General features: G+C 48.3%; 1 protein-coding gene and 1 long non-coding RNA gene across 6 annotated transcripts in view; one reads left to right on the forward strand and one right to left on the reverse strand.

The window, feature by feature from the left end:
* The window catches only part of LCMT2 (leucine carboxyl methyltransferase 2), a 30,457-nt gene extending 19,535 nt beyond the window's left edge, over window positions 1-10,922 (forward strand). Inside the window, exons 12-14 of one of the 3 annotated variants that reach the window (XM_065679035.1) lie at window positions 5,393-5,580; window positions 5,660-5,795; window positions 9,171-10,922. In XM_065679035.1, the coding sequence (XP_065535107.1) occupies window positions 5,393-5,580; window positions 5,660-5,795; window positions 9,171-9,380 (534 nt within the window). In that variant the 3' untranslated portion in view covers window positions 9,381-10,922. Of the gene's footprint in view, window positions 1-5,392; window positions 5,581-5,659; window positions 5,796-8,773; window positions 9,143-9,170 lie in introns of those variants that run through there. The other 2 variants (XM_065679036.1, XM_065679037.1) reach the window with 2 other exon arrangements.
* Window positions 4,413-14,424, reverse strand: LOC136014179 (uncharacterized). 3 transcript variants are annotated; one of them, XR_010612522.1, is made up of 3 exons: window positions 14,290-14,424; window positions 8,707-9,835; window positions 4,413-8,321 (listed from the first exon to the last, which is right to left on the reverse strand). It is a non-coding gene; the product is annotated as an uncharacterized LOC136014179 (long non-coding RNA). The 3 variants fall into 3 exon arrangements; XR_010612520.1 differs by having other exon boundaries at window positions 7,146-8,179; window positions 9,734-9,835; XR_010612521.1 differs by having other exon boundaries at window positions 7,146-8,321; window positions 9,734-9,835.
* Window positions 14,425-15,367: the final 943 nt, after the last annotated feature.

Below are 15,367 nucleotides of genomic sequence, written 5' to 3' on the forward strand. Positions count from 1 at the left end.
GGCAGTACTGACACACTCCATTGTGGTTAGAATCAGAGCTAACTTCTGAACACCTTGCCATTTATTGGAATAGTCTTCACAGAATACTTGAGGTTGGAAAGGACATTTGGAGATCATCTAGTACAGCACCCTTACTTAGAGCAGTTCTAACTAGAACAGGTTGCTCATGATATTGTCCAGTTGGGTTTTGATTATCTCCAAAGATGGAGGCTTCACAACCTCTTGGACAACCTATCAGTGCCTAATAGGAAAATGTGAGGGTTTTTTATGCTTAAGTGGGGCTTTTTTTGGTTTTTCAGTTTGTGCCCATTGCCTCTTGCCCTGACTCTGGACGCTACTGAGCACATTTCTGTCTCTGTCTTCTTTTATCTCTCCCAGTTGGCATTTACACATGTTGATAAGATTTCCCTGTGAGCCTCCTCGGTCACTGAGGCAGGCAGCTCACTCAGGTGCTGCACTATCTGCAGTGGATACTCCAGCATACAGGGCACAGCGCAGCTCTACTGGGCAGAACCTGGTTATTTAAGGCATAGAGGAAAGTTGTGACAAGTTCCTGCAGCAGGTGCATCTCCTCCATGAGTGCCTCACCTTCCCAGGTGCCCTTGTACAACAGGTATGAGGTTCTGGAAGTGGAATCAAACAATGATGAGGGTGATGGTCCATCTAGCTTGGAGGTGTTGCCAAGGTTAAGTTGGCCTGTGCCCTGCATCAAACCACTTCCATTAAGAAAAAAAGGTATTATTTTCATAGGAGAGTCTCTTCTGAGTGTAACAGGAGGCCCAATATTCTGACCAGACCCACTTCCTTAGGGAAATCTGCTGCCTCCATGGGGCGTTTGTTGAAGATGGTACAAGAAAACCTCCTACCCTGGTGTGGCCCTTGGATTATTATCCATTATTGCTTTTTCATGTAGGCTGCACACAAAGAGTTGTGGTCAATGGCTCGATGTCCGGCTGGAGACTGGTAACGAGTGGTGTCCCTCAGGGATCGGTGTTGGGACCGGTCTTGTTTAACATCTTCGTCGCTGACATGGACAGTGGGATTGAGTGCGCCCTCAGCAAGTTTGCCGATGACACCAAGCTGTGTGGTCCGGTTGATACACTGGAGGGAAGGGATGCCATCCAGAGGGACCTTGACACGCTTGTATGGTGGGCTGATGCCAACCTTATGAAGTTCAACCATGACAAGTGCAAGGTCCTACACCTGGGTCAGAGCAATCTCAGGTACAGCTACAGATTGGGCAGAGAACAGATTCAGAGCAGCCCTGCAGAGAAGGACTTGGGGGTGCTGGTCGATGAGAAAATGAATATGAGCCGGCTTCAGTGTGCACTCGCAGCCCAGAAACCATCCGTATCCTGGGCTGCATCAAAAGGAGCGTGACCAGCAGGTCGAAGGAGGTGATCCTGCCCCTCTGCTCTGCTCTTGTGAGACCTCACCTGGAGCATTGTGTGCAGTTCTGGTGTCCTCAACATAAAAAGGCCATGGAACTGTTGGAACAAGTGCAGAGGAGGCCACGAGGATGATCAGGGGACTGGAGCACCTCCCATATGAAGATAGGCTGAGGAAATGGGGCTGTTCATCCTGGAGAAGAGAAGGCTGTGTAGGGACCTCAGAGCAGCTTCCAGTGTCTGAAGGGGGCCTATAGGGATGCTGGGAAGGGACTCTTCGTCATGGACTGTAGTGACAGGACGAGGGGGAACGGGTTAAAACTTAAACAGGGGAAGTTTAGATTGGATATAAGGAGGAAATTCTTTCCTGTTAGGGTGGTGAGACACTGGAATGGGTTGCCCAGGGACGTTGTGAGTGCTCCATCCCTGGCGGTGTTCAAGGCCAGGTTGGATGAAGCCTTGTGTGGGATGGTTTAGTGTGAGGTGTCCCTGTCCATGGCAGGGGGGTTGGAACTAGGTGATCTTGGGTTCCTTTCCAACCCTAACTATTCTATGATTCTATGATGAGTGAATAATTGGCTAATGCGTCAGGCTCAAAGAGTTACAGTAAATGGGGTTACATCAGGCTGCTCATCTGTGGTGTTCATGGGGCTCAATTATAGGGCCGGGGCTCTTTAATGTCTCTATAAATGATGTGGATGCAGGAATTGAATGTACATTAAGTATATTTGCTGGTGATACTAAATTAGGAGGCGCTGTGGATTCCCTTGAGAGTAGAGAGGCCTTACAGGGGGATCTGGGTAGACCAGAGAGCTGGGTAGTCACCAACCATATGAAGTTTAACAAGAGCAAGTGCTGGATTCTTTTCCTAGGATGGAATAATCCTGGTTGTACATACAAACTGGGGGACAGGAGGCTGGAGAGCAGCCCTGCAGAAAGAGATGTGGGGATCTGAGTTGATGGCAAGTTGAACATGTGTCAACAGTGCTCTGGTAGCCAAAAGGGCTGACCATGTCCTGGGGTGCATTGTGCACAGCATCACTGACTGATCGAGGGAGGCGATTGTGACACTGTACTGCACTGTGGTCCCCACGGTATGGCCCCATCTTGGGTGCTGTGGGCAGTTTTGGGTGCCTCAGTGTAAAAAGGGCATTAGAGTGTGTCCACATGAAGGCAGTCAAGATGGTAAAGAGTCTCAGGGGCAAGATTTATGAGGGGTGGCTGAGGTGACTTGATTTGTTCAGTCTGAAGAACAGAAGGCTGAAGGGTGCCCTCATCACAGTCTACAACTTGTTTGCAGGGAGCAGTAGAGGGGGAGCTGCTCTTCTCCTTTCTCTGGTGACCAGCAACAGTGCATGATGGAATGAAGCTGTGTCAGGGGAGGTTCAGATTGGACATCAGGAAAAGGCTTTTCACTGAGAGGGTGGGTGGTCACTGGAACAGTTTCCCAAGGGAATGGTCATGGTACTAAGCCTGTCAGAGTTCAAGAAGCATCTGGACAATGCTTTTAGTTATGTGGTTCAGTTTTAGGTAGTCCTGCAAGGAGCATGGAGTTAGACTCGATCCCTTGCAGGGTAGTGCAAAATTATTTGGAAATCAGACTTTGAGAATATTTAGAATTCACTCTATGGAAATGGTGGTGTCCCACAGGATCAGTCCTGGGGTCCAGTTATTAATGACAAGAATGATGATGCCAACTGACTATATTATATAGGCAGAGTAGCTCAATAGTACATTAGTGTACAAGATGAAAATTCAGAATTACTTTGACATGGAAGAAATACTTGTGGAAAAAACAAACTGCAGTTTATTAAAGATAGACTGAATTTTAAAAATAGTGCATAGCACAGTCATATATGGTGAGAGATGCATAATTACAGGAGATCATAGAATTGTGGAAGGGTTTGGGTTGAAGGGACCTTATTGCTCCTCCAGTTCCAACCCCGTGCCATGGGCAGGGATATCTTTCACTAGAGCAGCTTGCTCCAAGCCTGTGTCCAACCTGGCCTTGAACACTGCCAGGGATGGGGCAGCCACAGCTTCTCTGGGCACCCTGTGCCAGCACCTCAGCACCCTCACAGGGAAGAACTTGTGCCTAAACGCTCATCTCAGTCTCCCCTCTGGCAGTTTTAAAGCCATTCCCCTTTGTCCCACCACTAGTTGCTCTACAAAAAGTCCTCTCCAGCTTTCTTATAGCTTTCCTTTAGGTACTGGACCACAAGCTAAACATGAATAAGCAATAATCATGCTGTTGTGGAATGCCTAAACTGTGTGTTCAGGTGTGTAACCAAGAATGTTATCTGTAAGACATGAGTTAGTCCTTTCTGTTCTTTTCAATGTGCTTATTCTCAGCGGGACCCTTGTAAAATACTCAAAGCAGGTTCCTGAGACAAAGAGGTGTCTGGGATGCAAATACACCTCTATAAAGTTATGCAGTGAGAATGACCAGACTGCATACCTTGTAGGGGAAGATTATGAGGGACTTGCAACTCTTGAGTCTGGAGAAGAGTCAGGATACAAATAAATCTTCAGCTATGTAAAATATAGCTGCAGAGAGGACAAACAAGTTGTTCGGAATTTTTACTTTGAGTAGTACAGGGAATCTATAGAGAGGGCAACTGGACACTAAGAAAAGCTATTGTGAAGTGCTGCAACAGACTGCCTAAAGACGAGAGAAATTCTTGTCATGGCAGACTTACGTAAGCTATTAAATAACTGTGTGTTCAGAGGATAATCAATAGAGTTGTATTTGCCTTAGGAGAAAGGGATGGACCAGATGCCCTCTGAAATTTTCTCAACAGCTTGTTTGCTATGAAATTCCTTTACATCCTTCATCTTACACAGTTTCCTTCAGTGCTTGCACTAAAGGTTTTCTTTCTGCGTATTAGTGCTGCAGTTCAGCATTTTATCTTGCTCTGGTTTGAGCCACTGGTCACCTGCTTTGCTGGTCACTGCATTAGTCCATGTGTTGGGAAACTTGTGGTTCTCAGGTGTGTATCTTGAACAGAAAGCAGCATACAAGAATGCAGAGAAAGATGACTTTAATATATGTGCAGAAATAAAGCCCTTGTTGTGGTTTAAGCACAGCCCGTAATTCAGAGCCACACACCTGCTTGCTCACTCCTCCCCTTCTTCCTTCCTGCCACACCCCACCACCCCCCATCCCCCAGCTCCCAGAGGGATGGGGTGGAGAATAGAAAGAATGTAACTCCCACAGGTTATACCCACTAAGGTATAATATAAACCACTACTGCTACCACCAGTAATAATGATAGGGAAATAATAAGGGGAGAGAATATAAAACTAAAAGGGAGAAAAGGAAAAGAAAACAACAAACGCAAGTGATGCCAAATACAATTGCTCAGCACTCACCAACTGATACCCAGCCTGACCCGAGCAGTGATCTGGGCCTCCCAGGTGACTCCCCCCAGTTTCTACACTGGGCATGATGTGCTGTGGTATGGAATACCCCTTTGGCTAGTTTGGGTCAGGTGTCCTGTCTCTGCTTCCTCCTGGCTTCCTGTGCCTGTCCTCACTGGCAGAGCATGAGATTGAAAAGTCCTTGATCAGAGTAAACATTACTCAGCAGCAACTAAAAACATCAGTGTGTTATCAGCATTGTTCTCATGCTAAAGTTGAAAACACAGCACTGCACCACCTACTAAGAAGGAGAAAAATAACTGCTAGTGCTAAACCAGGACAGCCTTCTAAAGGGTCTGATATTAAATATGAATAATATTAAATAAACTGTGGGCCAGAGAAAACTGGAGATAGTGAAAATGGAAACACTTCTGCTTAGCAGTCCTCAGAGAAAGATGTGTAGGCTGGTGTTTTTCTGGTTGTTCCCTATCACACTTTGTTCTCCTCCAAGCAACTGTTCTATCCTGTGGCAGGAAAGAATGTTACATCCCATAGGACATGCAAACGAAAGAGACCGTTTAAGAGCCTAGACATGAAGAAGGCACTTCGGCTGGCAAACTTCAGCCTTGGACTTGTTTTCCTAGATTCCTGTGGAGGGTCCAATACCAGAAAGTCGTCACTCTCACTCTGCCTGTAGCTGGAAAGGAGGAGTGGTAATTGCAGGAGGTCTGGGAGCAGCTGAGCAGCCATTAGGTTCAGTTTTCTTTCTGAGGGAGCTTGAACATGGCTTTCAATGGCAGACAGTAGAGGCACACCCCCCTCTCATACCAAGGTAAGTAGAAGGCTTTCAGTTGTGGATCTTTGGTCTGTCTCTGTTACTAATGGAGCTCAATCTCATTTTGAACTTGCAGGTATTCACATACTGCACATGTGCATGACGGAAAACTTCTCCTTGTTGGTGGAGTGTGGTTTCACTCATCCTCTGTGCCAGGCATCACTGTCATTGACTTAATGAGTGGTCTCTGCTTGGACTATATGATTAATGTGGTAAGTACTGCAATTTTTCTTTTAGGGTAAACAGTGTCAGGAGAAGGAATGTGGTAACTTCAAGCCTATTCCCTGAAATGGAGTCAGAAATGCAAAGTAGGCAGATTCATGAGTGGAATAAACATTCCCTGTTTGGCACAGAATCTGATTTGAAGTGCTTTTACCTGCTCAGGGAGCATAATAACGTTAAGAGAGTCTGAGTGTGTAGAAGACTGGAGGGCATGGGGCAGCTCTGTTCCAGACAAGGGCATGGACCTGCTCTATTCCAGGCAAGGGGAGCAGAGCTGAGATGGGCAGAAGCACAGTAATTTCAAGATGTCTGTGGAAGAAGAGAACATATCAGACCAGAGCCTGAGTTAGCCTTTATGGTGGAAATTGCTGTGTGCTGTAGCTGCTGCCAGAAATACAAGAAGACAATGTGGAAGTACTGGAAACCACTTATTAAACATAAGAAAACTTTAGTGTAAGGGTGATTGAACACTGAACAGGTTGCTGAGAGAGGCTGTGGTGTCTCCGTCATTGGAGATACTCAAAACCTGACTGGGTGACGTACAGAGCAACCTACTGTAGTTGAGCCTGCTTTGAACAGGTGTAGTTGGACTAGATGATACTCGAGATCTCTTCCAGCTTCAACTGCTCTGTGATTCTCTTCTGTGATTGAGCCTTGGGTGACATGGTTTAGTGCGAGGTGTCCCTGCCCATGGCAGGGGGGTTGGAGCTGGATGATCTTGAGATCTTTTCCAAGCCTAACTATTCTATGATTCTATGATTCAGTGAAGAACAATCATAAGGTGATTTTGGCATACTCTGGGCAAAACTTAGCCTAAATCCATGAGTAGTCCTCATCTGTGGTAATACTGCCTGGAGTACAAGAAATACATGGACCTGGGGCAGTTCCAGAGGAAGCCACAGACATGATCAGAGGCTTGGAACACCTCCTGTGAGGACAGGCTGAGAGAGAGTTGGCGTTGTTCAGCCTGAAGAAAAGGCTCCGGCAAGACCTTTTTGCAGCCTTCAATACTTAAAGGTGGCTTATAAGAAAGATGGGGACAGACTTCTTCGTAGGGCCTGTATCAATAAGACAAGGGGCAATGGTTTTAAACTAAAATAGGGTAGATTCAGACTAGATACAAGGAAGAAACATTTTACAGTGAGGGTGATGAAACACTGAAACAGGTTTCCCAGTGAGGTTGTAGATGCCTCATCCCTGGACACATTCAGGGTTGGACAGGGCTCTGAGCAACCTGATCTGGTTGAAGATATCCCTGCTTATTGCAGGGGGGGTTGGACTAGATGACCTTTAAAGGTCCCTTTCAACCCAACCACAAACTCATTATTCTGTGAGAAAGCTTCAGTTGCTTGACATGTTTTTATTTATCTTTTACGTAAAGAAACAAACTTCTTTAGATACTTGTACATATGGATCCTGTCCTTGGTGAAACTGGGATTTGTGACTGGTCTGGTTTGTATCATAGGCAGTATGTGTGCATCTGACTGACCTTGCAGCATTTTCCTGAGGGCATAAAGCATGAAGTATGCTTAAATGTAGTTTTTTTGGGTTTTTTTTTTACTGTCTGTAGCAGCAGTTAGAAGTGGCCCAGGATCCTTTGGCAAAATAGGCTTCTGTTGCTGGATAGCAGTGAGGATGGTTAAAGTAGTTAATAAAGTTGTATCTAAAAGAACAGAACCATTTACATGGCATAACTGGATGCAGATGGATGGATTGGGAGCTACCTTTGCTTATGAGTTGTTTGTTTTGACTTGGGTGAAACTGTATAGGCTTTTGAACCTCCCAGTACTGAGCTAAAATATTGATAGTACTGTACAGTGTATGTGGATTGGTCCTAAGTTTTGAAAGACTGGAATTGTCAGTGATTTTCTGTGCAGCACTGCATATTATTAGTATTAGTGTTTGATACATGCACTAGAAAGTGACAGCACCAAACCCATTGGCTCACAGCTTTCTCTGTGCTTGAAAAAGCCATGGAACAGTTACTGTGAACAGATATGTCTGCCTTAACCTTTCTCCAAGAATCTAGATGAGGATTCCCTCATAAAATTTGCATTCTGTCTTGAGCATTCTACTACGAGGGAAGCCTCTATAACATGTCCTCTTCAGACTCCAGTGGCCCCAACAATAGTTGAATTGTCAACACAGGAGTTTTGTTACTGCTGCAGTCTGTTATCTGCACCAAGTGTCTTTCCAAGGTTCACTTTCCTGAGCTTTCAAATATTGGAGGTCATCATGAAAGAGCATCTCTTCAGATTATCAAATAAACAGGTTCAGATGTTTCTTGCACTGCGGATGTATCAGTATGTGCTTTAGGCTGTCTCCTTTGTGGTGAAGAGGGCATGATTGTTCATTGCTTCTTCTGATGTAAGAACTAGGAGACATCAAAAGAAGCTGGTTGGCAATACACTTCAAAAGAGTGCTTTGTATGACATACAGGTAAGCTCTGGAGCTCCTTGCCCCAGGATATGAATGCCAAAGGTTTACATGGATTCAGAAAGTGATGGGCTATGTTCCTGGAAGGAAAACCATTAAGGGTTCAGGGTTACAAAGACATTGTCATTAACAATCTGTCATGCTTTAAGCCCAGCCTGCAACCCAGAACCACGCAGCCGCTCGCTCAGTCTCCCCCTTCCTCCCCCAGCTCCTGGAGGGATGGGGAGGAGAATCGAAAGAGTGTAACTCCCATGGGTTGAGATAAGAACAGTTCAGTATCTGAGGTATAACACAGAACCACTACTGCTACCACCAATAATAATAATGATAAGGGAAATAACAAGAAAATACAACCGCTCACCACCCGCTGACCAATACCCAGCCCGACCCGAGCAGTGATCTAGCCCTTCTGGATAACTGCCCCCAGTTTCTGTACTGGGCATGACGTGCTGTGGTATGGAATACCTCTTTGGCTAGTTTGGGTCAGGTGTCCTGTCTCTGCTTCCTCATGGCTTCCCCTCCTCCCTGGCAGAGCATGAGATCCATAAAGTCCTTGGTCAGAGTAAACATTACTGAGCAACAACTAAAACCATCGGTGTTATCAGCGCTGTTCCCAGGCTGAAAGTCAAAAACAGCACTGCACCAGCTACTAAGAAAGAGAAAAATGACTGCTACTGCTGAATCCAGGACACAACCGCTGCACTGCAAGTTGTTGAGTGGACTATACTAGAGGAATGTATTGTGGTTTCCTTGGTCATGTGTTCTCTAGCTATTTATTTTTGTCCACATTTGTGGGTGATATAGTGGACTAAATGGGACCCAGTTTGATTGTTCTTAACTTCCTAATGAAGGTATGATATGAAATAACCTCTACAGCATTGTATGAAGTACACATGTTGAAGTCTTGTGTGTTCAAAACCTTTTTTTAGGAGCATCTGGAATGGCCATTAATGCTACATAATCATAGTAGTGTCTTTCTGCCAAATGAGGAGGAGTTGTTGATTATTGGTGGTGGGGGGAACTGCTTCTCCTTTGGGACACACCTGAACCCAGAGCCTGTCTCACTGAGCCTCAGCAACATCCTGACAACCACTGACGGGGACCAGACAGGACTGAACCATGCTGCTGCACTGTGGTGAGACATCTATTCACTTGTAGGTCCAAGAGCAGCAAAATATTTCCACAAGGGTTTTGTATCCAGAATGCATTTGTAAAAGTGTGGGCTTAGGAGGGACAGTTATGACAAGGGGTTTCATACCTCGTCTGTCTTGGTTTTGTACTATTCTTTGTGTTCCTGTAAATAAAGTATCTCAAAGGTAGCTCTGTGGTGATAGCAGTAAAGGTGAAGTGGGGAGCAGTGCTGTGTTCAAAAGCGACGACTGCACAGTGCTGACTTGGGAGGTACAGTGAAGTCACTTGAGTCACAAAGCCCTTGGAAATGTTCAGTCAGTCATAACCAAATAAGTGAAAGGAAGTGTAGCATGTGTCATACCTGAAAGTTTCAAAAACTCATGTCCAGTCTAGATATGACAAACTTCTGCTCCTCTTATTCTTGTTGCCAGGACTCTGCTTAGCTGCAGCCCTTGCTTGTTTCCTGGAAGGGTCACAACATATCAGTGAAAGAGGGGCAGGGGGATGCTGCATAAAATCATTACTTGGTCTCATTGCTAACATTTGAACTTTCCTACGTCTGGAAAGCTGCCATGGTGAGGACACTGTGCATGGAACACAATTTGAGCACAGTGTTAAAACTAGGATGATCTTGAGAAGGCACATACACTTTTGCCTGTGTTTTATGCAGGATGACCAGATTAGCTCAGGGAGGTTTCTGTGTTGGGAAAAGCCCTGTGAAAGATGACTAGAGAGAGACTCCTTGGAGCATGAACTAGAAAATGAGAAAGGGAGATCTCTAAAGTTATTGCAGTACCAAACTCAGTTGAGACTGCTGATTGGGGTCACATCTGTGGGGACCCAGAAATCATACTGCCTTCTGAATTCTTCAATGAGGTGTCGATAAACCTGTGAAATTAAGAAGGTGGAATAACCTCAGTGGCTCTTCATGGCTTCTACTGGCTGTGATAAGGAAAGGGGTACAAAGCAAAGTGCCTTTGAGAGCACCTTCTGGGACTGGAGTGTTTCCAAGGAGCTGGCAGATACTGGAACAGGAGTAGGCCTTGCAGTCACTCAGTTCTGTTTCCTATCAAGCTCCCTCCTCCTGCAGTTGTGAATGGCCAATGTCCAGGATATGGAGATCGGGGAGATCCTGGGAGTTGGATGGGCCTCAGGTGGGGAGTGTTTAAAGGAAACAAATAAGTGCAATTCACCAAGGCAGGAGCCAGAAGGGAAACTGCAGCTTGATGAACTTCAGTATGGTCTTCCAGCTGCAGAAGGCACAGGAATCAGGTGATACTAGGAACTGCATTATGAATCCATGGAGAACTTCCCGGTGCAGCAGGTGATGGAATTAACTCAGGTTATAAAGTGGATCACCTGTATTCCTTGCTGCCCTCTTCTAACGTAGAGGTCCTGCTGCTTTGTGTCAGGACAGAATCCAGCGGTAACAGGGTTCACAGCAGTAGTGCACTGCAGCCAGTTTTCTTTGTGATCTCATTGTAAAAAAGACTTAATCTACACCTTGCATATTCCAAGATGCCATTTATTAAAGCTAAGAGCAGAAGGTCTGTTTGGGTCACTATAGTCCTTCATTAACCCCAGCTCTGGCCCCAGCCCTGGCCACACATCCCAGACTGGTCTCCCCCCTCAGCTCTGCTTCTGACCTGCCAGCAGCTGAGACCATGCCCCTTCACAAGCTGTGCCCCCACTCACCTCTCCCAGCCCCATTTAAGCCACTCTGCTGAGTCACAGAATCATCGAATAGTCAGGGTTGGAAAGGACCTCAAGATCATGCCATGCCCCACCCCTCCCACCACTTAGAAGGGCTCATGGTGCCTGCACAACACACCACAGCTGGTGAGCAGGAACATTTACTCTTTCCAAGGGCAGCAAGCGAGCACATAATTTCTCCTGGCTATTTGCTGACCTGGTTATTTGAGCTCTGCAAGGCACTGCCTCTCCCCAGCTGTGGGGGAGAAACAGAGAGGGCTGGAGCTGGTGTACTTTCAAAGGCTCATTTTCATACTGGCCCCATTAGACATGTTTTGTACACTTAAGGCTTGTTCCAGCCTTTGCTAGTTCTCCCTGTTGCCTGTTGTGGTCGATTCTTGTATCTTCTGGGCTCTTAACTTCCTCCTTGTGTCCAAATCACAGAGCTGCTGCAGGTATTGGCTGTAGCACATTCCCTCACCTCCGAAGAGGTCTCCTGGCGTGATTCCTGCAGCAGCATTGTTTTCAAAGCTAGCCAAGAGCTGCAGATGCACATAGATGCTGCAGCACTGTCCTATGGTTTGCTTGCTCAGGATGCTTTCGAGCCCCAAGAACCTGCACCCATGGAGCCATGTTTCCCTTGCAGGGAAAAACCTAAGACATCTCAGACCTCCCAGGTCTTTTCTGTCCATGAACGACTGCACCTGGAATATACTCCTGCATTAACTCCTCCAAAACAGGAGGGCAAACAGCAATACTGACCTTAGAGCCAGGGTAATCAAATCACTCACTAGAACCGGCCACACCTCACCTCTTTATTTCACATGGCTGCTGATCACATTTCCTGCCACGGCATTGGTGAGCCTGGAACTGTGGCAGAAGCTGTAACGCTTCTGAGACGCAAACCAGCTTTCACAACCCTTGAAAGGCAGCGTGCAGACCCCTGACTCTGGTTCTTGCTGCAGACCACTAAATGCTACCACCAAGGACATCATTCAGTAGCAGCTAAAAGATTGCTCTGATCGCTAATGAGAAATGAGGCAGAGACAGCTCAGGAACGAAGAAGAGGACAGCTGTCCTTTTGAGGCACATCTCCAAAAGCATTCTGAGCAGCAAGGATGCTGGCTGCCTTCTCCTGAGCACCACTATAAGGGGAAGGGATAAGAGCTGGGTTTAGGCATCCCTTTGCCATTATCACCTGGTTGTAACAGCTCACATAACTCCTAACTGCAGGATCCGAGTCTGGCCCAAAACAGAGGCACAAGCATTTTCCCCTGTTGCTGAGATTGCTCTGGAACCTCAAAAGGCCCCAGCTCTGCTCGACTTCAGGGCTGCACAGAAAGTGCCCAACCACTAGAGTGAAACCAGACCTCAGCTCAACTCAAAGCCACACAAGGGGGATGGAGAAGGAAGGAAACACAAACTAGGGTTGAATGAAAGGGAAGGAGGAAAGAAACACAAGCGAGGCAAACTAACCATGGGTGTCAGTTCCGGTACTTTTGAAATGCCTTCAGCTCCACTGAAATAATGCTATCTTTATACAACCTATGAAATTAAGCCACTGCAAACTGCTGTTGCAGTTAAACAGTAAGCTGGGGTACCAAATGTCCGCCAGAGAGTTCTGAAATCGAAACCTAAAAGGACATAAGTAAAGAAAGAAAAGGAAGGGGCCTGCTGGACACCTGCACAGGCAACGCATGGCCAGAAGCCTGTCCACAGAGCACCAGGACAGTCTAGAAACAAGAGACTTTCCCAGAAACAAGTCCTGGAACATTTTCAATTCATCCTCAAGTAACCTCCTGTGACACTACGCTCATTTTCAGCCGCACGCAGTGACCAGCCAGGTCAGACATACTCTGTCCTGTAGGGTGCTGGATGCACAGGCTGCGCACTGGGCCATCCACAGCTGTCTCATACATTAAAAGCACTAGGATTCAAAGGGCGTTTGTAAAGCTTTAACGAGACAAACTCCGTTTCATCTTCAGACGGCATAATTTTTAGATGGAAGAAAATTCCGTGAGCAACCCTTAGACCAACTGCTGCCACATCTAAGGCCTTCAGCTCGACGGCCAGGGCAAATCAGCAGCAGAGCACATAAAGATTCTGCCTGTTCTCAACAGGTTGAGACTTTAAATCATTCAGCATAAACAGAGAAGCCCTAAAGCCACCCAGTCTGCTAGCTCGATGCGTCTCCTGCTACAAGCACCCTGCAACACAGACTGAGATCTGGATCGGCTCCCTCACAACGCTGTCTCTGCATCTGGAATACTAAGCATTTATGAAGAAACCTGATGACTTTACTGCAGCAAGGCTGGTGTCCAAAGTGGGGGAAACCAGAAGAGCAGCAGCAGCAACTGAAGTCAACAGAAAGGCTGTGATGAGCTGGCTGGGGTCCCCCAGGGCACAACACAGTCTATTTGTAGAACAAAAGGAGCACAATGAGCCCTGCCCCTGCTGCTGCTGCAGACCTCACTCATTTCATGGAGAGAGAATTTCAGTCTCCAGATCTTTCAGCATCTTAATGCTACAGTGAACAGCCTCATTTCCAAACTAACTGCAAGCTTAGATCCGAGGAAATAAACAGGGGATTCCTTGGCTACTTTCTAAATGGCTATTTCCATCTTCCCCCCTTTCCCTACCAATGAAGGTACAGTGTGAATTAAGGGCCCTCCGGGTAACCCGCCCCCCTCCCCCCCCGTTTATTTACTTCCCCCCAGTACCGAGCACGACGTGCTGCGGTACGTATGGAATACGCCTTTGGCTAGCCCAGGTCCGGCGTCCTGCCTCTGCTCCCTCCCGGCTTCTTGTGCCCCTCCTCACTGGCAGAGCACGAGGAACCGAGCAACCACTGAAACGTCAGTGCGTTACCAGCGTTATTCTCAGAGGAAAGGCAAAACTCAGCCCTGCACCAGATCCTAGGAAGAGAATTAACTCTGCTGCAGCTGAAACCAGGGCAAAAGGGGAGAGACAAGCACAGTGGCAGGGCGCAGGATGCCGGTCAGGAGCCTCCGAGGCGCCTGAGATTCATCAACGGAGACGAAGGCAGAATCAAGCGCGCCGGGGGCTCCTCACCCGGCTCATCCCCAGCAGCCGCAACCCTGCCGCACTGGGCGCTGTGAAGCTTTCCGCGCCGGGCGGCCAGAGGGCAGGAGACGCCCCTCTGCGCCCGCCCGAGCGGGCCCGCCTCCCCGATAACCCCGGCCTCCCAGTGGGCTCGGATCTCACCTGCTGCCGCCGCTGCCGGGACCCGGACCCGGGCCCTGCCCGCCGCCATGCTGCTCCCGGCAGCTGCGCATGCGGCACCGAAACGGCGCGCGGAGGGACCGGGGCCGGCGCGCGAACGCCGGGCTGCGGCCACGAGCACCCTCGAGGCCACCCGCACCCAACGCGGGTCCCCCGCAGCCATTGTTCACCGGAAGCCATCAGCCACCACGTGACCCCGGCCACTTCCGGGGGCAGCAGAGGGGACGACCGCGGCGGCTCATTCGCGGAGGCGGGGCTGCAGTACCGAACTCTGGGCACAGGGTGGCAGCAGCGAGAGCGCCGGGCGCCACACGGCGCCTCCCCCATACCCCCGCTGGACCGATTTTTGCGGGGATTTCCCCTCCCGGCATCCCCCCCCGCCCCAACCCTTGCAGACCCAGAACGAAGGGGGTTGGAGTACTTTGGGGCCACCACAGCGGCTCCGGCTCCGCAAGCACAGCCCTTCATGGGAAGGTCTTTGTGGGGGAATCAGCCCCAAATCAGCTGTTACCCCCTTTCTTCAGAGGATTGCCCCCCGATCCTCTACTCACCTGCTCCTCTCTCGAACCACCGCACCCCAAACAACACCACCCACCCCCCACACTCCCGTTTTTATTCCCCGCTGAAGGGGGATAAATCCCATAATGCTCCGCGCTAAAAGTGGGAATAGATCCCATAATCCTCTCTGCTAGGGGAATATATCCCATGAACCTCCGCACTAGGGGGTATATCCCATGATCCTCTGCGGTAAAGGGACTATATGTCCTGCTTACCGCAGAGGATTATGGGATATACTCCCCCGTCGCAAAGGCTCATGGGATGTATCCCTCCTTTAGTGAGGAGGATTATGGGATATACCCCCCTTTAGCTCGTCTCTAATCACGTGACAACCGCTAATACGCGGGTTCGGGTCCAGAGTGGGACGAATTCTGGAACCCAACCCCGAACCCAGCAACCCTCGCCCCCCCCCCCCCAAACAGGTCCCAAGCGTTTGGGAACCCCCAAAGCCCCCCCACAAATGTTTGGGGTCCCTCCATCCCAAATAACACCAGGAGGCGGC

Source organism: Lathamus discolor, chromosome 4 (assembly GCF_037157495.1).
Source record: "Lathamus discolor isolate bLatDis1 chromosome 4, bLatDis1.hap1, whole genome shotgun sequence".
NCBI classification, from domain to species: Eukaryota; Metazoa; Chordata; class Aves; order Psittaciformes; family Psittacidae; genus Lathamus; species Lathamus discolor.